This window comes from Pollicipes pollicipes, unplaced genomic scaffold (assembly GCF_011947565.3).
Source record: "Pollicipes pollicipes isolate AB1234 unplaced genomic scaffold, Ppol_2.1 Scaffold_7097;HRSCAF=8413_pilon_pilon_pilon, whole genome shotgun sequence".
NCBI lineage: Eukaryota > Metazoa > Arthropoda > Thecostraca > Pollicipedomorpha > Pollicipedidae > Pollicipes > Pollicipes pollicipes.
Window position 1 is genome coordinate 266,747 of NW_023597000.1, and position 25,592 is coordinate 292,338.

Genomic DNA, 25,592 nt, shown 5'->3' on the forward strand with positions numbered 1-25,592 from the left:
CACTGCAACGTTGGCAAGAACGCTGTCATGATAAAGTACCGCTACTAGGTGGTCGCCACTCATAAGACTTATTCTACGACCAGAGATCTACAAAGTCATCACAGCTAATAAAACGCAACTTTCTACCCATTGGATTCAAAAGCGATTCCTCGAATAGCTCATTCTAATCAGCCGGAGACTGTGCCTCGATCTAAAGTGATTGAGGAACCATGCTTTGCCAGGCATCGGTACAAACTCGCCCCCGCAAGAACTTGCCTAAAATTGTTGTCTCAATGACAAGTGTATATATATATATACATATATATATATATATATATATATATATATATATATATACTATGCCATCTTTGTATGCTGCTGTAGCGTTGCATGCAGTTGGTGGAGTTTTTGAAGAAGTCGGTAGGACTCTGCAAACGTACGATCGTGACAACCACCAGATTCGCCTCTCAGCCACCACGTCATGAGGTCCTTCTCCCGAAGCATGGTAATGTAGCAATCATTGATCGGCAAGTGATCACAGCCCCTGCACTGTAATGGATCATGAATGACCGCAATGAATCCGTATCAGAGCCATTGCCCCCGCGTCTTCTGTCAATCCCATCCCTCTCAGCGGCCTACCACCGGCTCCACAACCGACCATGGTGTCACCCACCACCGTCGTGGAATATTGCGGTGCATGGTTGTTACCGATGTGTAATATTCTGGTGTTTGTTACCGATATGTAAAATTCCGGTGTTTGTTACCGATGTGAAATATTCAGGTGTTTGCTTGTTACCGATGTGTAACATTCCGGTGTGTATTTGTTACCGATGTCTATTATTCCGATGTTTGTTACCACTGTGTAATATTCCGGTGTTCGTTACCAATGTGTAATATCAAGGTATTTGCTTGTTACGGACATGTAATATTACGGTGTTTGTTTGTTACCGATGTCTTTTATTCCAGTGTCTTTTACCTACGTGTAATATTCTGGCGTTTGTTTGTTACCGATGTGTTATGTCCCGGCGTCTCAAAACTGAATTGATACCCCGACCCCTGTGCGGTTTGTCTGGAATAAGATGCTCGTGAAAAGACTTCTCGACCACTGTCCTAGGTATAGTTTCGTTGGTCGTCAGACCGGCGGGTGAAACCCAGGAAGCTGAAGCAGGTCCAGGAGCTGTGAGGACCATCACTGACAGATCGGCAGGTGAAAGACAGGAAGGAGATTGCGCGCACCGTCAGTCTGGTTGCACTGCGTACTTGCCTCGTTCAGCTTTCTGAGCGGCGCGACCAATGACCACCGGTTTCAAGACGCCCGCCTTGCTGCAGCGCACAACTGGTTTCCCTCCCCGTGCCGGCCCGGTGAGCTAGCGTCCGCGCGTCCTAGGCCCGTCTCATCCGGCCCGCAGCGCCCGGCCGAGGCGGTCCTCGAGCGGCGGCGCGGCTCGAGCCGGGCGAGAACCGGGCGCGAGCGGCCAGTGAGGCGAGGCGAGGCGGCGATCGGGCGACGCGAGGCGCGAGCGAGGCGGCACGATGGGCGGCTCGCCGATCTGGGAAGAGCTCGAGACGCTGGAGCTGCTCGACATATGGCGCCAGGCGCATATGCAGATGGCGCTGCGGAGTAATGTGCGCAATCGCTGGATCTGGGAGCACGTGGCCGACCAACTGTGGCACCGCGGGTTCGTACGAAGTGGCGAGCAGTGTAAGAACAAGGTGCACAACCTGCTGTGCGTGTACCGCAACGTGTGCCGCGGCCGCCTGCCGCGCTGGAAGTGTCGCTACTTTGAGCTGCTACACCGGGTGATCACCACCGAGGATCTGAGTGAGCTGCAACACGCCGCCAGCGATGTGCCGGGAGGTAAGGCGGTTGCGAGGCTCTCCCCTACTCTGGACAAGCTGGACACCGTTGAGAAGACAGCGGAACGCCTCCCACAGCGGCCGGCGAGCCGACAGCGTCAGGTAGTGGCACCCAAGACGGTCGGGCGGCGAGTAGAATCTGCGGAACTGAGCCACTCGCCTGCCACGCCGAAGCCGCCGGCGGCGCGAGACCGCTCGCGGCGCGGCCCGCCTGCCCTCGTACCGATTCTCTTCCGACCAACCCCGGCCGACGGCGTCGAGTGGAACAGGGTGCCTGGCCTGCCGCTGCCGGGCGGCGACGTGGGCCAGGCGGTGACGATGCTCACACGGCTGTGGGACCAGCAGGTGCCGCCGGGCGCGCTGGCCGCCGGTGACGCCGTCGCCGGCCGCGGCTGGGCGGGCTGCGGCCGCAGCGCTGGCCGGGCGCCACACCGAGCCGACGCCGCCAGTCGGCCGTACCCGGCCGTGCGCGCCGCGGCGGAGCGGCGCAGCCCCCTGCCGCCCGTCCCCCTCGCTGGCGAGAGGACGTATCCGCCGGTCCCGTCACCGCCCGTCGCCGACCCGACCGTGTGCCCCTCGCCGCGGAACAACGGCGCTCCCCTGTGCCGGCCGGCGGCAGCGCGGGAGGGTCCGCCCGTGATCCCCGCGAGGCGGGCCGCCGGCGGCGGGCCCTACGGGATGCTGAGAGCGCCCTGCCCGCGCGACACCGTGATCCTCTCCGGTCGCGCCGGACACCAGCTACAACGCAGTGTGATCAGGATCGACATCGACTGAGCGCAGCCGCCCGCCCGTACCTCCCGGAACTGGCCTGATCGCTTCGCTGGCTGTGTCGTGCCCTGCCGACAGGCAGTCGGGCGCCATCCAGTTGACAGACAGAGTGCAAGCTATTACATGTGAGCGCCTCCAATGGCCACTGTGACATATGTCGCTACTTGCGTGTGCTCTTGGGAAGTGTCGTCGTTCTCATAATGCAGGCCAGCGTGTCATACAATACACGGAGCACACGCATTTTGTTGTTTCGTCACTATGCACCAATGCTGTTGTCCCTTTTCTTTTCCATTATGCTCGACGTTCCGTATTATGTTTTTTCATGTATATGCATTTAACATTTGCCCGACGTCATCGCCTGGCGGACTTCTGTGCCATTCACAAATTGCACGTGCAGAGAAGACCTTGGTACCAGACTGATTTTTGGCTGTAGCTGACCGATCGTTGCTGCAGCGTCGCCGGAGACGAAACTCCAAGGCCATGGCCATAAAAGTGAAAGCATGCCATAAAGAGATAAAACTTCCACGTGTACCGGTATCCTACATTCCTTTAGCCGGCTGAGGGGTCACCAAAGCAAGCAAGGTTCCCAAGGAAGTTAAGGGAACATCAATAGATCAGCTAAAAAAGCACGACTGACGCTAAATCAGATAAAAAGGCCAACAACGGCTAGGTCACCTGCAAGCCCATGAAAGGCATAAGGCGGGCAGTGCTGCGCGGAGCATGTAGGAGGCTAGGCCCTTCACAAGGAGCCCGACAAATTTCATTGTTACTGAGGAGTTCGTCCAGGAATTCATGGGACACCGGTCTCATGGAATCGCGGAACCCCATGTCCGACGTGGTCAGGACGAGGATTGCTGTATGAGGACGGGATTCTTACGCGCTGCTGCGGAGGCCCATGTCCGGCGTGGTCAGGCCGAGGTGTGGTGTCTGGGGACGGGGTTCTTACGCGGTGATGGCCAACGCATGCATCACTAAATCTAGGCTCATCGTGATCTTGGTAAGAGAAAACAAAGACCTTTTAAATGGCTTCTATATTTGTGGATAATTTTGATGAGGCCAGAAAAAGGTCAGGCAGAACAAGATCTCGACGAAATTCACTCAAGTTTATTTTAGCTAATAGATCTTGACTCGGCTCAAGGACTCTCGGAAAGGAGGATCAGATTGTCTCACGTGGCCAACGACGTCGAGTGACACCTCACATGATGACACCTCACATGCCGTGATGAACGCTTGGAATAATGTTCACAACGTAGTAACAAGCGGACCAATGAAATTTCAAGCCCACTATCTTGATCATTGCTTCCTATCGCGCCAGCCAGGCATGACATATTAGTACCGCTACGCGGCTATGCACAAGAGAATGCTATTTTTGTTCCCACTGGGCATTATTCTCTCTTTTCCACCCTTGAAAAATGTTGTCTTATCCTAAAAAAGCACGGAAGACATTGTGCACTTGGGCGATGCTTAACCTTACACTGGCGCTGCATACAGACCATACCTAGAACTAAGCATCCACTGGGCTTGCGGTCGGCATTTCTGGGAAAGTAGCCTTGGGAAAGAGTGGGAACAACTCGTGAGAATACCTCTGATCGGTTCTTCGTGGACAGACGCGCAGCCAGAGCGTTGGCAAGGGAGTGACACTAAGTTTACGAACGGCAACTGGTAGTAAATGGGCCTCCACAAATATCGCTGAATATGCCTTTTGCAATGAAAGCATGTTTTTCTTGGATATTTATCGTCACCATGTTTTGTGACTGGAGTACACCAGAAGCTACCGCGAGGCCAATTCTGACTGAATTTTATTGTCCATCAAGTGAAGAAATCATGAGTTACACGACTGCATGGTATGAATCACTTAAGCCCTACAGTTTGCAATGGTCCAGCGGTCTCTTTTTAAGCTGATTGAACTTCGAAGCGTTGTCAGAATCTTTGTCTGGGCTGCACGGAGACATTAAGGACCCCGCGAACGTTGATCAGAATGGGTCAGCAATTTGTATTAACGTTGCGAAGCCAGGTTTGTCTGGAAATGTTCAACGTTCAATCAGCATTGATTAAAATATAAGTTATGTAACGAAGCTTTGAGCGTGCGCGCTCGCAACTATTCGCGACAAAACCTCCATTTTAGGCATTAAAGTCTCTGTAAGTCGCGCAGAGCCGGCCTGCGGCTAACACAAAGCTTGGCCAACGGGTGGACGAAAATGATGACGCATTTGGAAGAAGTGCCTTTGAATGTTTTAGGACATTAAACCGTGCATTTGAAAGATAGCCGGGCGCATATTTCATCTGTGCGATTTGTAGATTGATGAATTGAACGGATTGGCCTTTACAGCACCGCGAAGTGGTGCTGAATCTGGTGGTAGAACTGGAGGAGGAAAGGTAGAATCTCCATTTTTCGTGTTACTGTGGCTGTTAAAATATCGAAAGAAAAATCAATGTCGTAAAAGGATAAGCCCAGCCTAATCTTTGCACGAAATGAGCTACATTTTTCGGAAGTCCTTTTGGAAACATTATTTCACGACGGTCGCGCTCGCGCGCACGGCAACCGCCGCCTGGTGCTACTTGCAGTGGCCAACGTCGTTTGGATTTAGGGAAGCAACAACCTAGGCCGCCGTCGTCCTTGCTTCCGAGACTGTGGGCGCGCCGGCCCAAACCTTTTAATAATTTGTTTCACTCGTCACTTCCGCAAAAGAATGCACAGTCTCAAGCGGACATGGAATTGACACGATCTTTTTGGAGCTCATTTCAACCCACTCTATATAACACTTATGAGACCCCTTATTTGTTTCCGGGAAGAAATAAAGGGTATCACTGCCTCTGGCCGACTCGGGGCCCCTTGCCAACACAGGGCTCCGTTGGGCGCTGTGGGTACCGGACCAATGTAAATCGCTGACTCCGGCTTTGCTCCTGCTAAGGGAATGGACCCCAGGTCCATACCACCACGGGGCCGACATGCCCATACCGATACGGAGCGGGCCGTACGTTACTGGTGGTGTCTGGCGACATATAGGCCCTTATCGACTCAGGGGCCCCTGATCAGCGCGCAGGGCCCTCTGGCTGATGTTGGACTACCCGGCTTTGCGGGCTGGTGCCCCTGAGTACGACCTCCAGCCAGCCTTTCGGGCCCTTCGGCTCCTCAAGTCGAGCCCTTAATCCTAGGTCCCAAGGGGCCGCAAGGCACTCGGAACCTAACGGAGGGGGGGGGGAGGACACGTGGCCCCTGCCCCCTCTGTCTGCACTACCACTCGCGTATCTTAAAGGACATGTTCCTCATTTGAAGATATTAATAAAGCAGAGGACATGATGAAATAAGCTGTGTATAACTATTCATATACTTTCAATTGAAAGAGCCTGCTCTAGACAACACAATTTCTCTGTTAAGTAAGCATGATCTTCGACGCATCATTGTTTTTCAACGTTATCGTATTGATTGAGACAACTGACGGCCGTTACATGCGAAACTCGCGCTCACGAATGGTAAATATGAACAACCCGACAACGGTATTTTCTTGACCTTGGTCGTCGTATGGCCAAAGGAATGGCAGAATTTGAATAACCTCATTATGGCGTCATGAATGCTTGGGTGACCTGGACATAGTCTATCCGAAATAGTCTGCACATCTTAGCTCAGAAACTAGACAGTTTTAGGCATAGGCGTAGGAACGTTTTAAAAAGAGGGGGGGGGGGGCCGAGCTCAGGGTGTACTTTAGGACTTTTTCTGGAACCCAATGACCGGGGGGGGGGGGGGGGAAGGATGAAGACTTTTATCGCTCTTTTTCAAATATCATGGCTGCTATGCTAGACATGCATCTAGAGCTGTTTATCACTGGTGCACAATCTTGCCTATTCGACTCATATGACATTTGGCAAAGAAGGCTATCCAGCTTCCCTAGATTATTCGTCCATTTTAACGCTATCTTTCCTTGGGGGGGGGGGGGGAATTCCACGAGAGGGCATTTTGGGCCATTAAGAAAGCATCTGCCTCCACAGTGTAGATGACAAAATACGGCCTGGATATGGGCTGGTGAGAACTTTGAAAGTGGATCGATGTCTCACAGCGCGACATATTTTGTATGCCCCTTCATTTCGCTGGCTGCGCTTCAAGAGATAAGAATTGTCGCAGCGTCTTAGGCGGAAACAAATTCGGGAACTTGAAACTGCTAGAAACAAGGTGACAAAAACCATAAAACTGGAGATTCTCTTTTAAGAATCAGGCCACATAACGAGGCCCGTCTGTCATGTGTTCCTTATCTGGGCACCGCTCCTGTCCGCTGTCGGTGGCCACTGCCCTGGCCCGGATATCTCCCGCATGACTGACTGCGAACTGATCGTATGGCTGCTTTGTTGCATACTTTCCTATCAGGGTTACTACTACATGGTGTATGAAACCCGTGTTGGACACCTGCAACAGCATAATTTTCTGAATTATCTTCCCTCACACCACACCATCGCAGAAAAGTGGCCTCCGGGAAGCTGTCTGCATTAGATATGAATTGGCCCAGCGGACACTTCATTGCCCATCATGCAACGTAAACGACATGCTGTGCTTTTGTGTGTAGGCAGGGGTGTAGCCAGGATCTTGTCGAGGAGGAACACAAGGTTGACAAAAACCCATCCTATGGTGACCCCCCAAAAATCCCGGATGTAGCTTGCTTGTTAACGAGTGACACGGTTTTCTTCTTTTTATTGTTACTTTCACCTGGTAACCAGAACAGCAGCCAGGAGCTACCGTGAGCTCAATTCTGTTTACATTTTGAGATCAATAAACTGCAGAAATCAGGCGTTGTACGACTACATGGAAGAAATCACCGGCGCTCTTAATTTACAGTGGTTAGTTGGTTCTTTCCAAACCGATAGGATTCAGAAGCTTTGTCAGCTTTTTATCTGGGTTCTACAGACATGAGGACATCGCGAAGCTAGATTGTAGATCGATATGTTTGATCTAAATTTGAAGATGAAAAGTCGATTGCAGGTCGAGTGGTCAACAATGTGCATTTACATGCCAAAGCCATGTTTTTTTCTGAAAATGTTCACCATTCAGTCAGAATCAATTAGTGATACAATTCATGCAACGTGTTCTTTAACATGCGCGCTCGCAAATTTTGCAACAAAAACCTCGAAACCAGGCGTTGCAGTTTCCACAGTCCGCGGAGCGTTAGCCCAGTAGATAATATTTAGCCGTGGCCCACCCGTGGACGAAAATGATGCCGCTTCTGAACTGATTATCTTAAAACACTTAAGTCAGCTAGTAATGCAAGTTACGCGAGGTAATTTTGAGCATGTGCACTCGAAAAATTTTAGAAGCACGAGCCTCGACCCCAGGCGTTGCAGTCTCCGTAGGACGCGCAGCGTCAGCCTAGCTGCTAATATTAAGTTGTGGCCAACGGGTGGGTCAATGCTCAACGCTCCTGAAAAAGTATCCTTGGACGCTTCATGACACCAGATCTTGTATTTAGAAGGCAGTCTGAGCGCTTATCTGACGTGTGCAATTTTTAGACTGATGAAAGAACGGATTGACATCTAAAGCACCGCGAAGTGGGGCTGGAATCTGGTGGTTGAACTGGAAGAGTGAAGGCAAAATATCTATTTTCGTGTTTTCGCGGCTATTGATCTGCCCAGAAGACAGATTAACATGGTGCCCGTCGTCTGGTAGCACTTGCACTGGCCGAAACTTTTCGGTTTTACGGAAGTTGCAACCCAGACCATCCTTGTCCTTGCCGTCGAGGTTGCGGGCGGGCATGCTCAAGCCTTTTGATGTAATTTGCTTCAATAATGCGTTCTTAAAAAATGAACGTTCTCAGGCAAGCATGGCCTGACCGTGCTCGTTTTTTAATTCATCTCGATCCGTGCTGTTGAACAATAAGGAGAGCCCACTCTACTCAACAATAATGAGAGCCTTTATTTCATTCCGGGCAAGGGGCCTCTTGAGAAGAACACCAGGGGGTACATTACCGTTTCCGGTCAAGGGCTGGAGGGCCATTCCGTCCCATTGTAAAGTGTCTTCTGGCTATCATTCTGATAGCACAGGGTGGGATCTCCTGGTCGATCCGGAGGCAATTAGAAGGATATATCATATCACATTGTTCCCATCCCTGACACGAAAGGCCTTCTGACCCGCGCAGTTAGCCCCGGATCAGCATAGGAACCCTCATTGACCCAACAACATCTCTGATCACTGCAGGCAGTCCGATAGTTGTCACACAGACTCCAGTTCCATGTTTATCTGTGTCGTTCAGAGCTATTGAGTTGTCCCTGACTGTAGATTGTAGATGAAATGGGGTTCCTAATTTGTATTAACAAGGCTAACCCATGTTGGTCTTAAAATGCTCAAGTTCCTGTCAGAGCTGATTGCTGATAATGAAACTACGTAACATGGTGTTGAACATGCGTGCTCACGTGTCACGGCAATAACAGCCTCGACTCCCGGCGTTGCAGTCCCCAGGCCGTGCGGCGTCGGCCTTGCGGCTGCTACACTAAGCGATGGCCAACGAGCAAACGAAAAATATAACGCATTTTAAGGGAGATGGCTGGTGAAATAGGTAAATCGGCATGCGTGTTTAATGTAGTGCAAAAGTGAGCGAAATGCAACATTAATCTGAAAAGTGTGTGTGGGGGGGGGGAGTTAACATTGCTGCCCCCCCCCACCATGAAAAGTGGAGGGGCCATAACCCCCTCCTCCCCCTGTTCCTACGCCCATGGTTTGAGCAGCGTTTACACGGTAAAACATCACCGTCTTTGCCAGTTTGATGACCTGCTGGTCCAGATGCTGGCTGTTGGTGCTTCGGACAGCACTTATTCTCGTGCACCTTACACGTCGGTAGCACTAATATCATGCGGCTTCGCCAGCAACATCTTTTTACAGGACGATGCATAAAGAATAGAGCAGAAAGACGGAACATGGTCAAGTAGTTACATACCTTCCGACAAAATAATATGCAGTGGCAACAGCGTCGTTTTCTGAAGGCGCTTGTACGCAGCTGCGGGTCAAATTCGTTGAGGAACGTACGCTAAATTATGCATTTTGGTCTTAGAAAAAAACCTCTTGGCCATGTCTGATCTTCGTTTAAGTCAATAACCCAGTCATACTTGCTCTAAGAGGCAGGGCATCTAGCATCTGATGTTCGTCTCCTCCAAAAAATGCTTCTTTCTGATAGACTGGTCATTTTTCCGATCGGACATCTTTGCCGATGGAAGGGACGAGTACAGTTGAGTGCAGGAAACGTGTCATTGCCAGAAACGATGTGTGCGACGTTTCCCTTAAAGGAAGTATCCCATCGTTTTGATACTTTTCACGTATTGCTACATCAGACGCGTACCATGTAATCAGTGATATCAGTTCTCTTGAAATCTTTCTGAATAGCTCAGAGTTTCTATTTGAAGTAGCCTTCCTTGCGTCAGATACCCCATTAGACTCCCTGCTCGCGACCATGAAGGCAATACATTTCATTTCCTTTGCTTTTTCCAATGGGTGTGCTCTGCTATGTTTGCAAAACACTAATGTGCCAAAATGTTTGTGTAATAAATGCTGCGAAAGCTTGAAACAAGCTGTTGAGGTAGAATGATATGCGAATGTGAAGCTTTTGTTCCGCGAATCCAACGAAGCGTTATGCTATGGCATCGATTTTTCCCCTAAGGCGTTTACCACAGTGGCTCTTTTCGCGGCGCATTTTGACTATGAAATGGGAGTGTCACATGATCCATGTGACGGACTGGTGCAAACTTAAACCAACCTACATATCGGCAACAGGTCATTACCCGTTAGGCCAATCACAACCTTTTTTATTCGCACCGGCACAAGGGCGCACGGTGGTTGTCATGACGACAGTGGGCGTAATTGCAGGGAAGAAGCATAGTGCTGTGACGTAGCGTTGACAGTGTAATTTCGCATATATGATAATAACAATATATGTGTTCTTTATGTTTTGAACGTGCTTAAGTGGCACTACCAAGCGCTATCATTAGACGTGAGTGGTCCTGAAGCCTCACTAGAGTATAATTTTAAAATGTGCCGCAACGGCGTGACACTTTCTTTAACCCGTATCCAGCCGGGTGTCTAAGACAATCGCCCAGGCCATGGGGCGGGGAAAGATGACTTCCCCTGGGATTCCCAATTTCCAGACGCTGTATCAGAAAGAAAGATCCTGTCTTGAACGTTCCGGCAAATCATGAAAAATGCACACCAAATCTTGGACGTGAGGTCAAATGGGAGGTCATCAGAGGTCACAAAATATCAAAAATGGTCGTTCCGATGCATAAAGTTACTATGTTAAGACGTCAAGACGGATATTGAAAGCACTAAAATACATGTTAGGACTGCTGGGAGTGCACTCCGACCATTTCTGTTCCCAAATGGGTCAGGTCGAATCAGGTAACTGTTCAAAATATCTCTGCCATAAGCCCAACAGCGAATAGAAAAGGTTGGCCCGACTTCAGGCCATTCACTTCGCGTTTCCCAAAATAACTGAAATATGCAAACTGTTGGCACTATGATGTTCTATTAGTATAGCAGGTTGGGATGATGGCAAATGATCCACAGAAAGTTGTGTATGATAAAAACTTTTTAGTGGGTTTAGAGTTTTAGAGGTTAGAAGTTTTGTATACCTCTTTGACCCGGCCTCGGTCAATGATCCAGGCTAACCAAAGCTTTAAATTTACACAACAAATGCCTATCTGATAGATAAACAGGCACTGAAAATTTCGTATCGCAGCAAGCCTTCATTTTTGACCTGTGTTCGAAAAACCGTAGGAAGGAGTCAACTTTCTCCTCAGACGGGCGCGTGTTAAGCGTGTTTCATATTCACTTAAGCGTATTCCATATCGCCCTGAGTTCCTCCATGCCTAACTCAATGAAGGTTTCGGACCGAAAGGCATTTTTTAGGTGTACAAATGTTTTAGGTTCAAGTATCCAAAGGCGTTTTTTAAGTATCCAAAGGTCAACATATAAGTCGACTTGTATTTGAAATCTCACATGGGCCTTCCAAATCATGCCAATTTCAGTCAGCTGACTGCAAAATAATGACTTGTACTTCAATATCATGAAAGGCATGAATTTTGGAATGCAAAATACCCGCCATCCTACGCAGACACGAAACTTTCAAAATATCACGTCAATTAAGAGGATTTTTGGAACACATGTTTGAACCTGGGGAACAATAACAGGACACATCAAATGACGACAGACAAACTGAACTCCATGCAGTAAACTATTTTTTTCGCAAGCATACATCAGTATTATGTGCCCTATGTCGGTTTTTATGCAGTGAATTTCTCTAACTTTTACGCGGCGGGGGGGGGGGAGAAGGGAGGAAGTTGATCGCTGAAATCCTAGCCACTTTTGACAAGAGCAGATTTCAAAATTTGCATCCATGGTTCTTTGTAAAAAGAAAACAGTCAGAAAAACAACGTTTGAATTGTCGCAATTTCCGAGTTCCCAAACCACACCTAAACAACATAATTCATCAAAGCATCCGTACGAAGCATTAAACAGCACGTATCACACATTTTATATCACTCGCGGGTGCAAGAACATGCAGTAGGACCGAATTTCGCCTATAGCTATGGCAAACACTCATCAAGCTGTTCTGATGTTGTTTCGGTTTTCTCAAGCTGTTTATCTTGATTAGAAATTCCTGCACTTAAATACGATCTGCAGTCAGAAATGAGGATTTCATCGAAGATAAACGGCTCCAAAACATTGTTGGTTGACTCAGCTATCCCCAGACTGTCAGAACCTGTTATTGAGGCAAATCGGTTGAGATTTTTATACTCGTTTTTAGGTTTTTTATACACTTTTCCCAGAATGTGTCAAGCACTCCACACCGGGATAAGTATGAAGGCTTAACAGCAGAGCGTACTTGTTGCGAAATGTTTTTTTCTGCAGGTAGGTCGTCATGCCACACTGTTCCTTACTTAACCTTAGGAAAGTTGCATAGATATTCATTTAGACATGTGCAAAACGTTATAGCCGAATAGATGCGTTGGATCGGGGGAAATATGCATGCAGGTGTCATGTGTTTGGCTATGCAATTAAGGCAATATGTTGACACATCGCGGATAGTTTACATTCCAGGTTATCACGTTATGCCAGGGCGAAACTGTCCAATGTCGGCATTTTTTAAGTTTTAGGATAGCCCATTAGCACACAAGTTTCGCATTAGAGCCTTTTCCCCAGGTACAACCTTTAAACAGTCACAAACGGGTTTGTACATATTATATTGAACGGGCAGTAATTTGCGACACAAGAAATGACAAACATCAGATCATTTACTGAAGTATGGCACTGTTTCACGAAATGACTGATAGGAGGCATTCATCAGGTGGATTTGTTTGAACTGGCGACCTAGTCTGGTGCGTCAGTATGTGCACACCACACACTTGCACACTAGACGCACATAATGTTCTGCGTGCCGACACACCCGACGAAGGCGGTACTCCAAACATGAGGGCAGTGTTTTGCGAGGCATGACCACCGGGTGTTGGCGGAAGTGCATGAGTTATGTACAACGAGGATAACGTGTGTTCAGTTCGTGAATGCCACATGAAGTTGATTGGGCAGATACGAGGAATAAGTAAGGGCGGAGCGTATTTTGAGTTCAGCGTGATGTGTATTATATATACGAACCGTTTTCAAGAAGAATTACGGTGCGAAACGTTTCAAAGCTTTTTGAAACATTCTCAGTGTTTCTTGTCTAACGAGACGAATGTTATGAACGATTTTCGGCTAGAAATGCTGTGTACAGATTTGACAACATGTTTTTAAAAACGTGTATATCAACGACATTGTGAGTTACTGGCTATAAGCACGCTCGTGCTTGTTCAGGCAGTTACAATGCCACATTCTCTTCCTATCGAAATTCTTCGGAACTTTTTCAAAACATTCGATGACATTCTGACGCATACGCAACAAAACAAGTTACATTTGCTTGACTGTGTCCCTGTTCATGGGCGGTATACGGAGCTAAATATCGCCCACGATGAATAATTATTGCATTGAATGATCCCTTAAGCCCACCTGACCACCTTAAGTCCACCTGTTAATCTACGTTAACAAAAGTTGTGTGCGGTACGGGACGGCCGAAAAGTCCAATGAGAAAGGGCCTGAGAAAGCCAAATGAAAATAGTTGGATGAATCCAACAAAATCGAGAGAAAAGGTCAAAGAGGACAAAATCGACAGGAATAAAATTCAAATCGGAAAAAGTAAAAGGGATGAAAACCGACGTTGGTAAAAGATTGCTAACGCTTTAAGGGACAAAAAGTCGATGGGCATAGACTCAAATCGGAAAACGTCGTGAGGGATAACAGTTGACAGTGCTAAAAGTCAGATTGAAGAGGAGTCCATCACACAACAATTTCGCACGGACATACTTCGACAGGGGGAAAAGTCAATAAGCAGGTTCTTAGAGTCGGAATATCCCTTTAAATGCTTTCGGTGATGCTGAGCCAGTCCCCTCCCCCTCCCTCAATGCTGACTTGAGCTCCCCCCCCCCGCCTCAATGCTCTCCTGAGTCCCGTCCATGCATATGAGCAAAAAGGGAACACTGTGTAATGAAATGCGGCCAGTGGTGCACTGGGTACCAAAGCGTATCGCTGTTAATATCATCATTGTCATGTACCATCATTACCAATGTCTCATCGGCTTCGAATGGAAGGTCATTTCTCAACATCAAAACAATTTTGAAAACGTCCAAATGTTTCTTTTTACTTTAATTCTGATGTCTGGAACGCAAATCACGGTGGCCGAAGTCCCGGCAGACAGCAGGATTCATGGGCAGGTTAGGCGAACTTTATCGGCCCATCTCTCCCCGCCCCCATTTCCCCACCCCCACCACTACCAAACCCACCAAACTGGCCTTCGCGCCTTCACGACTGAACCACACGGAACGCGTCCTACGGCTGTTAGGCGGCCGATCTCCTTGGAGTACGCTGCTAGCCTCCATTAAACATGACGGAAATCAGACATCCATGAAAATTCCGTTTCTAGGCATTTTTGGAGACGGTCGCAAGCAACACGGGACCCACGGCAGGATGCGACACACAGTGACGTCGTCTGTCGAGAACCATGTTCCTTATTCCTTAGTCCTGGTGCTGAACACATATGCGCCTGGCTCCCAACGTTGGTTCCTAGTTTCCAACTACCCCTTCTGAGAACGAGATCTTGGATCCTTGGTTCTGGGTAGTCATATTATAAACGCCATCCTTGGTCCCTGGATCCTACTGATTGTTCCGCAAATACAGCATCGTGGTTCCTGGTCCTGTTATTCTTTCGCAAATAAAATGATGCGTTCCTGGTTTCCCTTTTTTACAAACACGAGAAGCTAGTATTTGGCTCCCATTGGCTTTTCATAGACACCAGATCCTGGTTTCCCTGTCCGCCAGCAGCTTTTTTTTTCAGACACGAGGCCCTGGCTCATTTTTTTCCACTGGTGTGTTGGTTCCCGTTGGTAAAGTGTTCTTTTCAATCTTTTATCACTGCCGGCTTTAATCGTTTTCGACTTCTATCCTTGCCAATCCTTTGCCGCCCGACTTTCTCTACCTGACTTTCTCCATTTAACTTTTTGTCGATGCACCGTGCTGTACCGTATAAGCAAGGGTTTGAGCTCTGTGGGTCGGTGCGGTGGAATTCGTAGCAGGTACTTTGGTGCCGAGGTAATTCTCTCTGTTCGTTGCTAGGAAAATGTTTGAGCCTTAAATGCGTTTGGCCTGATTTGTCATATGAGCGCTGTTCTCCTTGTCCTGGCCCGCCGCCGCCTCTGGGAGCCGGCCTGGTGGTGTGAACGTGTGCGGACGTGATCTTACACGCAAAAGCTGAAACGCATTCGCGTATCATTTCTGAATTTATCGTGACCGCAGGCGGACGATGACACCAAGGGAAGGTAGCCCGGGCTGAGGAGTGGTCCACATGGGTGACATTGGGGATAGACGTGAATTCCCCCCAAAACGATTGTCCCGGTGCAGTCCGCCGCCGCCGCTGCTGTGACCACCCATATGCCGCTCGTCTGCCGCTGCAGTTGCTGCGGCTGCTTGCCTGCGGCTGCGGCTGCTCGTCTACCACTGCGACCGCTCGTCTGCCGCACGTCCGCGGCTGCGACCGCTCGTCTGCCGCTGTGGCTGCTCGTCTGCCGCCCGTCTGCCGCTGCGACTGCTCGTCTGCCGCTTGACTGCCGCTGCGGCCGCTTGTCTGCCGCTTGACTGCCGCTGCGGCCGCTCATGTCACTCGTTTGCCACTGCAGCTGCACGTCTGCCGCTCGTCTGCCGCTGTGGCTGCTCGTCTGCCGCCCATCTGCCGCTGCGACTGCTCGTCTGCCACTTGACTGCCGCTGCGGCCGCTCGTCTGCCGCTTGACTGCCGCTGCAGCTGCTAATGTCACTCGTCTGCCACTTCGGCTGCACGTCTGCCGCTCGTCTGCCGCTGCGGCCTCTCGTCCGCCGCTGCGGCTGCTCGTCTGCCGCTTGACTGCCGTTGCAGCCGCTCGTCTGTCGCCCGTCTGATTCTACCGTTGTCGTCTGCTCGTCTGTCCTTGGTCTGCTTCTGTGACCACCATCTTGCGGCTGCATAACCGCGGTAAAATCTGATTATGAGAACGAACTGGCTCTGTCTAAGTCGCCTATCTTCTGTTTGCACTCACCCAAGTATGCTCATGGCTAATCCCAACACACCGGAAGTTTGCGTTGACCTCAGCGTTTTGCGAAACACACAGGTTTGCATCCGTCGCTCTGACCTTTTTGATGGTCGACGCCCTGTTAATACGCTCACAGGTGGCGGGTTGAGTGTAATGCGCTCTGATGGGGGTCGGGGCCCAATTTGACCTACCCCTTAGAAGCAAGAAACTAAGAAAGCCAGACTTATGAAATTCACGGGTTAGGTAGGGTTCTATCAGGGCTCACTTGAGTCAAATTTTAAGGTTACTAAGTCATGATCTCCAGATCGAATAATGTCAAGTAATGTCAAACTCCAGGTTAGTGTCCGCAGTGCTCTCAGATGTCCTCATGCAACCAGTTTTAACCTACATACCTCTTATATACATAATCCTATCGGTGTTCAAGTCAGGCGAGTGATATTATTTAATCTCAAGAAGATAAACTGACCCAAAAATTCGGGATTTTATAAATGTTTTAATAAACAGCGGCGTCAGGTCGTACCATTGATGGCATGCACCTCAAAGCAAAAGGTTGTTCAATATCATTTTAGCGCAGTGACCTGCCCTGACCTTGATTGAGTCAAAATATTTTCACATCGTAGTGATCCAGGAATTCAAAATGATCGCCAAAAGCCACCACTACATCAGACAAGTTGCCAGTAATAAAGCTGTTTGATTTTGGCCTTATATGGCCTTCATACCTGACCCAAGGTCACTGGAATTGGTCGCAATCCTGATTTCAATGGCCTTACCGTCTACAAAGCTATCTCAAAGTTGCATGATTCCGCCTAACACTTATTTGTTGCATCATATTGTTTCTAGGAAATGTTTCGCGGGCAGCCATGGTCTGACTTTGACCTTTCATATGTCAGCGACCTTTCAATGTACATCTAATCTGTCGTGCCAGACTATCTGCTATTCAGTTGCCTGCAGCTATACAACATTTGGCGCCGCTGCGTCATGCCGTTCAAAACTTAGTTTGGAACAAACTCGGCGGTCCACGTAACTCCCACGTGAGCCCGTTTCCTGCGTGTAAAGAGCGGTCCTGTCGGCTTCATAGACGGGGAAATGACAAGACATTATACCTTTGTCTTTGTGCCTGGTCGTAATTAACAGAGATGCTTTGGATTATCTGCGAGACGAGCGGAACCGTAGTTTTGCGAGCGTGGTGTCCGCTTTTACGACTTCTTTATCCAGTCGCAGTTCCGTTGATCTCCATGTGGTCCTGAGAGCATCGAAGTCTGACTCACCTGGGTCAAAGAAGCGGCGTAGGCCACGAAACGGTCAGCACAATAATTTAATGTTAATGAAACACCGAGTTCCGTAGTCTGCAGTTTACAGGTACCTGTTGTTTAGCGATTGTTCTCTGTTCCTGCCCATAGTTAGGTTGGCCATCGCCTTCAATTCGCAGAGGTCCTCTGCCCCACCTCCACTGAGTGGGAGGTGAATGGGGGACGTCACGGCAATATACGCCACGCGCACATTAGTCTCCTCCTCGCATTTCGTTTCTTTATTTGAACTGTACGCAAATCGCCCAGCACGTACCCCCCGTTATATCCCAAATTCCAAAAATAAGCATTGCGCATGGGGAGTATGATGTATAGTTCGGACCTCCAAACGTATCTGGAGTTTCCTAGTACAAAAGAAATAACTAGTCATGCAGTACTCAGGCGCGAGGAAAAAATATGTGAATCGAAAAATACGCACAACCTGTCCCAGAGACTCAACGCAATGAATGCAGGAAAAACCGGATGCGTTATGTAATGATCTTTAGGGGTGTGGGGGCAAGGGAAACATCCTTGTACCGAAGGGGGTGCAGAATGGGGTTCTCCAATGGTTTGTTTGCAGAACGAGATGATTAACACGCGCCGGGGTGGCCGGCTAGATACCCTTCGCCCGGGTGGGGGGTCAATTTGACTCCTTTGAGATCCCGATAAATAAGAAAGCTAGAGACACCAAACTTACAGGGTGTCTTGACCTGTATGTGAAATCACTCAGGTCACAGTTTGAACTTCTTAGGTCATGGCTTTCAGGTCAAATAATGTCAAACAAGGTCAAAGTCCAGGTCGGTCTCCAAAGTGCCCCCAGAACCTAGGCAACCGTTTCGAAGTAAAAGGTCAAAAACCCATTTGAGGTCAGTGACCAAGTTTGACCTTTTGAAGGTCATGGTGACCAAAATCATAAAAGACTGCTCTGAGTTTTGCTTTTGGACAAACGACAAATATGACGCTAGGCAGTGTCTTCCGAAAACAAAACGTCAACCCGGGTCATCTTAGGTCAATGGCCTTTTCCGACCTCTAAGAAGTCAATGTAAGATGTATAGTGCGGTTCTTGCTGTCAATAAATGCGAAATTGAGCACGACAAACTATCCTGTACAGCAAGCCCTAGAGCAACAAATCAGGTTGGTTGTGACCTTTGCCTGACCTTCATACCTGACCTTAGGTCAACATAACTTGCTCATTCAATATTTGTGATGCCTAAGAAAGCATCTCAGAGATGAATGGCTTCGTCAAGCACTCCGTTATTGTATCAGATTGGACGATTCCCTAGAAATTGCCTTCGCTGAAACCATGAACTGACTTTTACCTGCTATAGGTCAGCGACCTTGCAAGATATATCTAAATTTTTGATGTCAAACGATCCGCTATTCAATTGTCTACAACTATGCGAGATTTGGCGTGGCTACGCCGCGCCGTTCGGAAACCATTTTGGAAAAAAACCTTTGGGGGGTCAATTTGACCCCCACCCGAGCGCTTGTTAACATAACTAGATAGTGTCATTGCAGCAACAGCGACAACAATACATCATAAAACCATAGAAATCCAAGCCATAGTATGTTTCGTTGAACACACGTGAAAACGACATAATATATGCGTATCTGTTTCTAAATAGTGTGCCAAGCTTTCCTGTCATTTAGGGCACAAACACTGTCATTGGCATCTTGCAAATATTAAGTAGAACACACGCTGAAAAAGCAGACGCAAGGCATTATTTTCACAGTGGATGGCAGGGAGTCCAGTTGTATTTCTCTCGTCCGAGTGAGTAATTCAAACCGAAATTCTGAGCTAGTCAAAAGCATTTCGAAAAACTGGCATTACTGATCACCTCGTTCGCGTCTAATGTAACAATAAGTGAAAAATAGGAGAGGCGCGATGCTCCTTATAAAAACCCATAAATCCTGGCCAGAGGTCCCACACGAGCTGAGCTTCCGGGTTCAGGACTGGTATTTGTACCACCAGGGCCGATACCGGTTCCCGTACCGGTGCCAGGTTTCAACGGAGCGTTGCATTGCTGGCAACAGCACATCTCCGCGCGGACAGCTGTGGACGAGGCGGCATCCCATTGTGCCTTCAATGCGGATTCGTTAGGTAGGCCATCATGTCGCTGACGCACTGTCACTAAGCCACGCGCTGATCATGATCGACGCGTCAATACGTCCGGTGCCGCCTGCACCGCTGTCACGGCCAGTCCGGCGGGGGCTAGCCTGCCGCAGCGCCGCCGCTCGAGCCACTCACCTTCTGGCATCCCTTGTTTGGCAGGTTGACCTGCTGCACGCAGTTGTTCATCCAGGGCTCGCAGAACATGCCGTCATCATCGGCGGCCGTCCCGTCCGCCCCCATGGTGCCGCCGGCCGCCGGCGAGTGCGCCGGCCCGCCGCCGCCGGCCTGCCGCCGTGGCCGCCGAGCCGGTCGGTCGTCGTCTCCGGGCGACCGGCAAACAATCACACGGCGGCCCGGCGCCCGCCGGCTGCCGTGCCGGCCCGGCGGCGGCACGCACGCCGGCCCGGCCGCGGCGCCGGCTGCGTCGACCGGGGCCTCGGGAAGCGCTACGGTCGGGGACTGTGTCGTCTGTGCCGCCGATGTCGGCAGGACACTGGAAACGGAGCGGCCGGACTGAGGCTGAGACCGGCGCACTGCCGGCTGATCACGCCGCAGAGGAGGCGCAGGTACCGGAACAGGATGCGTTGTGGCGTTGGCACAGGCCAGGCTGTAACACCGTAACAAACAGTGTCATTGCACCCTTCTACACCGTAACGTGAGATCGGCACAGAGCATGATGCAAGCTGTTCGACATTAATCACCGCACCCTGAAGACAGCACAAAACAGACCTCTGCACCACCATCAGCCACGGCATGTCATTAGCACAGATCAAACCCCGCCACTCTCCTGGTGGCATGCCGCCAGTTTGTAAGACACCACGTATACCTCTCATGCACCAGCACACTGCAATCCAGTGCAGCCGGCAGCCCTCCAAGGGACCAGCCCCACTTGCCAAAGGCGCCGGAAGGGCCATCGATTCGGGCTGGGTCACGTGTACCGGGCACACCGCCGCACAGCGCATGGGGTCGGGGCCAACCGGTTTGCGGCCATAACCCTCAAGCACCACAGCCAGAGAACACCAGGGCTGCCTTCCCCATTGGCAAAGTACCTGCCTGAGATGCTACCTATTACGTCGCAAGTACCTGCGTCATACATAAGCGACTATCCTCCAAGCTGGAGCAGCTGTTGTGACACACTTATCTTCGACCTCATAGGCTGTAACTTATAGACAGCTGTTGGTGATGGGGAAAGCGGCCCAGGAGGTCACCCAAATATCGCGAAGCCGGCGACGGGCTGCAACAAAACATGACCTGGAAAATATAACTGGCGGTCCCCGTTTGGCGCTACCCGATCTTGACTCCGTTAGTGTCGCGCTGACACCGCTGCAGAAACGGATCAACGGACTCTACAGCGCAACCGTTGAACTGTGAGGACGGGCATTCATGTTCCATGCTACCCATGTTGTCGGTACAAGCGCATCAGATCAAATAAAAAAACAAGCAATGTCATAATGATAGAGAATGTTATGAGCAGGCCATACCGTTGATACAAATGTATTTGCCTGCAACGAAGCACCTCCCACCAAGACACGTTTAGCGAAAGGATCGCACACACAAACACGCGCGCAGCCACTTCCAATGCCCGACCGCCACCACAGAAGTGTCGACTACCGCCTTAGCCAAAAGCGTGAGCCATCTCGTGCCATTTGAGGCTGCTTAACGTGGTAAAGGGTGCCCAAAAAGATACCAAATATTGAAAGTCGATAGATGTGATAATTTGTGACGTCACTCACCCTGTGAGCACACGGTGCTGTGTTTATGGGGTATTTTTACCGAAACAAAATGTTACAGTCAGTGCACGCACGCCTCGAAATGCAGTGCGCAATCCAACCGCCCCCCCCCCCCCCTCGCCCAGCGCTCTGCAGAGCACAGCCCCTGTCTCATGGCTCGAACTCACGGGTCACGCTGAATATTTGTGCGCGCCCCTTCCATTTTTAATTTCAGGTCTTTACGACCCGTGAACGACACCTCTTGAGCTTTTTCACGAAAGTGTAGGGAACCCAGGGGAAATAAAGGGATACTAAATCCGGGGAGGCGCAGGACAGGAAATCGCCACCTTCTCGGAGAGAATCCTGAAGCGGTCCTGAAGCCGTCTCAGAGCCACACGAGACGTGCGAGAAGGTGTACCCACCCCACTGCAGCCACTGGAGGTGGACTGTCTCGACGTACTTCCGCTTCAGCTGCTCCCAAAACCGAATGAGCACTACCACATATTGCTCTGCAATGATGGCTGTGGTCGGGGGTCCAAAGTCAATCAGTCTGGCGTTAATCCGATTCTGATATACTTATAGCATGTGTCGATACCTGCTAGTCAAAACTTTGGAGTTCCCAGTGTTCTATTGCCCTGGGTTATGGTGTTTTCCTGACGGTTGTGGAACTGCAAAATAAGACTGCAAAAGCAGCAGCCTTCTCTCTCAACCAGCGGTGCAGGTTCAGCCTTTCTTGACCAGATAAATTTGGCGTCTGGTGATTTTTGTATTTCTTTTTAGGAAATCAGATGGAGCTTCTTTACAATCATTTGGGCTGCCGAATTAGGGTTGCCCAGGCAATGGTCGAGGCAACCAGGGTTTTATTAAGTCTCATTGATGCTGCCACGTGAGACCGTTTCGAACCCTTTCCGGCCCTGAGACGGCGGTGGACCAACCAGATGGCCCCTTACGTCGGTTTACCACATAACTGCGAGCCACAAACCTTCCCGTGAGCTCGAATATCGCTTTCCTACTCGGACAAACCCGGGTTCAAGCATTCTTGAATTTTTTGTGGGTTAAAATTATAGCTGTTGTCTGAAAATGAATTCGGACAGCTCTCCTTTTCGGCTCCGTGTTCATCTACAGCATGATGACGACAAGAAACTATTGGAACATGTTGGCAACTCTGTACGGCTCCCTTTGGTTACGATGTCGCTGCCATGATAAACGTCCAGTTGAGGACAGGGTACCTGGGTGCCTAAGAAAGTTTTGATTCAAATGCGAACATACAGTGGGCATTACGGTGCGTAGTATTTGGAGGTTTTCAGGCTGCTTCTGCACTTCCGAAGGGCGGAGGCGGGTTTAGTTTTTAGTCGGGGAGAGGCGGATATAAGAAACTCCAAGTTTCAATTTGGAGTGGATAACTGAAAATATTACTAATTTTAGCGCCTGATAAGCGGTGCAGTGGTGGAGATATCTGGTTTATACCAAGCTGATGATACTATACTTAAACATTCCTTGACGCTCCGAAGGATCGGCAATTTGTTCCGCGATCTGGCAGAGACTGACGAAAGATCTCTGGCATGATGTAGTTACATTTGAATGAAATGAAGATGAGCTCCTTACAATAATTGCGAACGTGTTATTCGTTAAGTAAGTTATATTTTGAATGACTTTTTGTTTACGGACCTTGCTCACACAATCAAAGTATGAAGGGGTCAGGTTTTGAATTTAAATTTTTCGATTCTGTGACCAAGGTCTGTCACCGGAACTTTATTTCTTAAAGGTAGCTTACTTAGCGAATTTCAGGTATATAATTACTGTAAGGTCATTCTAGTTCACTTAGATACTTGTCATGCCTTACATTTCACCAACACGGCATCATGTTAGAGTAATAACATTTTCTAGGAGTGATTAGCTCAGTGAGTTTCGTCACCTTCGTTGAGCGTCTTGTCGCGGTTTTGAGACTGTCTACTATGCTGCCAGGCGTTGTGTAGTCAGTATGTACTATGCCGGCAGATGTTGTGTAGTCAGTGTCTACTATGCCGGCAGGAGTTGTGTAGTCAGTGTCTACTATGCCGGCAGGAGTTGTGTAGTCAGTATCTACAATGCCGGCAGGAGTTGTGTAGTCAGTATCTACTACGTCGGCAGGAGTTGCGTAGTCAATATCTACTATGTCGGCAGGAGTTATGAGTCAGTGTCTACTACACCGCCAGGGGTTGTGTAGTCAGTGGCCCTCCGTTGCACCGCCTTGCATAGCCAGGTAATTACTCGAGCGGGTAACCAAAATCAAAGGGAAAAATTCCACTGCCCCAATTTCCACTGGCAGCAAAGGTAAGCGCACATCCAGCCTGCTGACAAATAAGTGAGCGACCAAAACAAAAGGGGAAATGTCAATGCTCAAATCTCCACTGGCAACAGAGGTCAGCGCACATTGAGTTTGGTGACAATTAATGCTCATGCTTCCTGTGTCTCATCAGTATGCATCTTTACGCTGTACACATGGTACGCGTGTCGGTACGGAGCACACACATAACTGACATGCGTGCTGTAGGTTCTCGGTTATCACTGGTTTAAGGCATGAATATTTATTGAACGTGGGCCGAGTCATATAAAGATCAGACTTGACCTGACTTGAAAGATCTGACACGCGCTCGGGTGGCCGGCCGGACACGCTCCGCTCGGTTGGGGGTCAATTTGACCCCGCTAAGATCTCAGGGATTGAGAGAGCTAGAGACACCAAATTCACAGAGTGTATCGGCCTGTACGTTAACTCATTAAGGTCAAATTTTGAGGATCCTAGTTCATGACATTTGGGTCAAATAAGATCAACAAAGGTTGAGTTTCAAGTTGGTCTACAGTATCTCCAGAACCTAGGCACTGTTCTAAACAAACTTTGAGCTGTTCTAAACAAAAGTTCACGTGCTCATTTAAGGTCAACCTTGTTTGACCTTTCGAAGGTCATGGCGACCAAAATAATAGAAGATTGCTTTGAGTTTTGCATGTAAATAAGCGGCAGAGATTAGCTAGGTATGCTATTAAAAGAATACTATTATAGCTATTAAGCTAGGTATACTATTAAAAGCGAAATGTTGACCTGGCTCATTTTAGGTCAGCCACCTATTCGGACATTAAAGAGGTTCATGGAAGATGTCTAATGCGGTTCTTATTGTCAATAAATTCGAAGTGAGCACTAACAACCTCATACAGCAAGTCCCAAGGTAAAAAACAGGTTGGTTTTGACCTCGGCTTGACCTTCATACCTGACCCTAGGTGAATGGAATTTGGCCATTCAATTGTTGTGCTGCCAAACAAAGTACAACTTTGCTTTACACTCCGCTGTTCCATCAGATTGAACGCTTCCCTAGAAGCTGACTTCGCTGAATCCATGGTCTGACTGACCTGCCATAGGTCCGCGACCTTACAAGGAACATTAATGTTTTGATATCACACGACCCGCTATTCAGTTGTCTACAGCTAAGCAAAATGTGGTGCGGCTGCGCCGCGCCGTTCGAAAACCATTCCTGAAAAAGACACTGGGAGGTCAATTTGACCCCCACCCGAACGAGCGTTAAAGGGCGTCGCATTTGCAAATCAGGCGTTAGCTAGTTTCTTGTGATTGGAGCAAAAACGTACTGGGGTCAGTTGCAAATCAAAAGCACATCTATAGCTGTGCCACAACTTACAAAATCAGCTAGCTCGGTAATAATAACCAATGTTGGAACTCAGTTTTCAATGCATGTCGACGACAATGTGTGTTTTATTAAGGCTATCGCACAATACTTTAGTATGAACAATTGCTTCGTCATAAGCTATAAGAGCAAATCGCCTTAAGGAAAATCGCCAAATGGTCAAATCGTTGCGTACCCAAAGTATAATGGCAACAGAATATAATAGCAATGCGACAGGAAAGAAGCCATGTTTTTACACGTTAGATTCCATACATGAGCTATTCGTATTTGCGCCTAAGAGATGGACAGCACTGCGTTAGCAGGTTCTGCAAAAACCAGACCGTGGCATGATTGCACAGTTTGGAACGGTATTTCATGCGAACCAAACCATTTGTCGAAAAAAGTTGCAGCCTTTGGACTTCAACTACCTTGATTACCCGTCTGTAAGCTTAACTAATGTCTTATAGTAAAACACAATACCTCTTTAATGGATATATATATATATATATATATATATATATATATATATATATGCGTACCGTGTGTGCACTCGGAGAGCTGCTTCTCTTTTACGCAAATATTCCTGTAAATGACAGCATATTAGTTGTCCAATG

General features: G+C 48.9%; 1 protein-coding gene across 1 annotated transcript in view; it reads right to left on the reverse strand.

The window, feature by feature from the left end:
• Nucleotides 1-19,827, reverse strand: part of LOC119108941 (uncharacterized) — a 47,406-nt gene extending 27,579 nt beyond the window's left edge. The window contains exon 1 of the mRNA XM_037232482.1: nucleotides 19,755-19,827. Within this exon, the coding sequence (XP_037088377.1) occupies nucleotides 19,755-19,823 (69 nt within the window). The 5' untranslated portion in view covers nucleotides 19,824-19,827. The remainder of the gene's footprint in view (nucleotides 1-19,754) is intronic.
• Nucleotides 19,828-25,592: the final 5,765 nt, after the last annotated feature.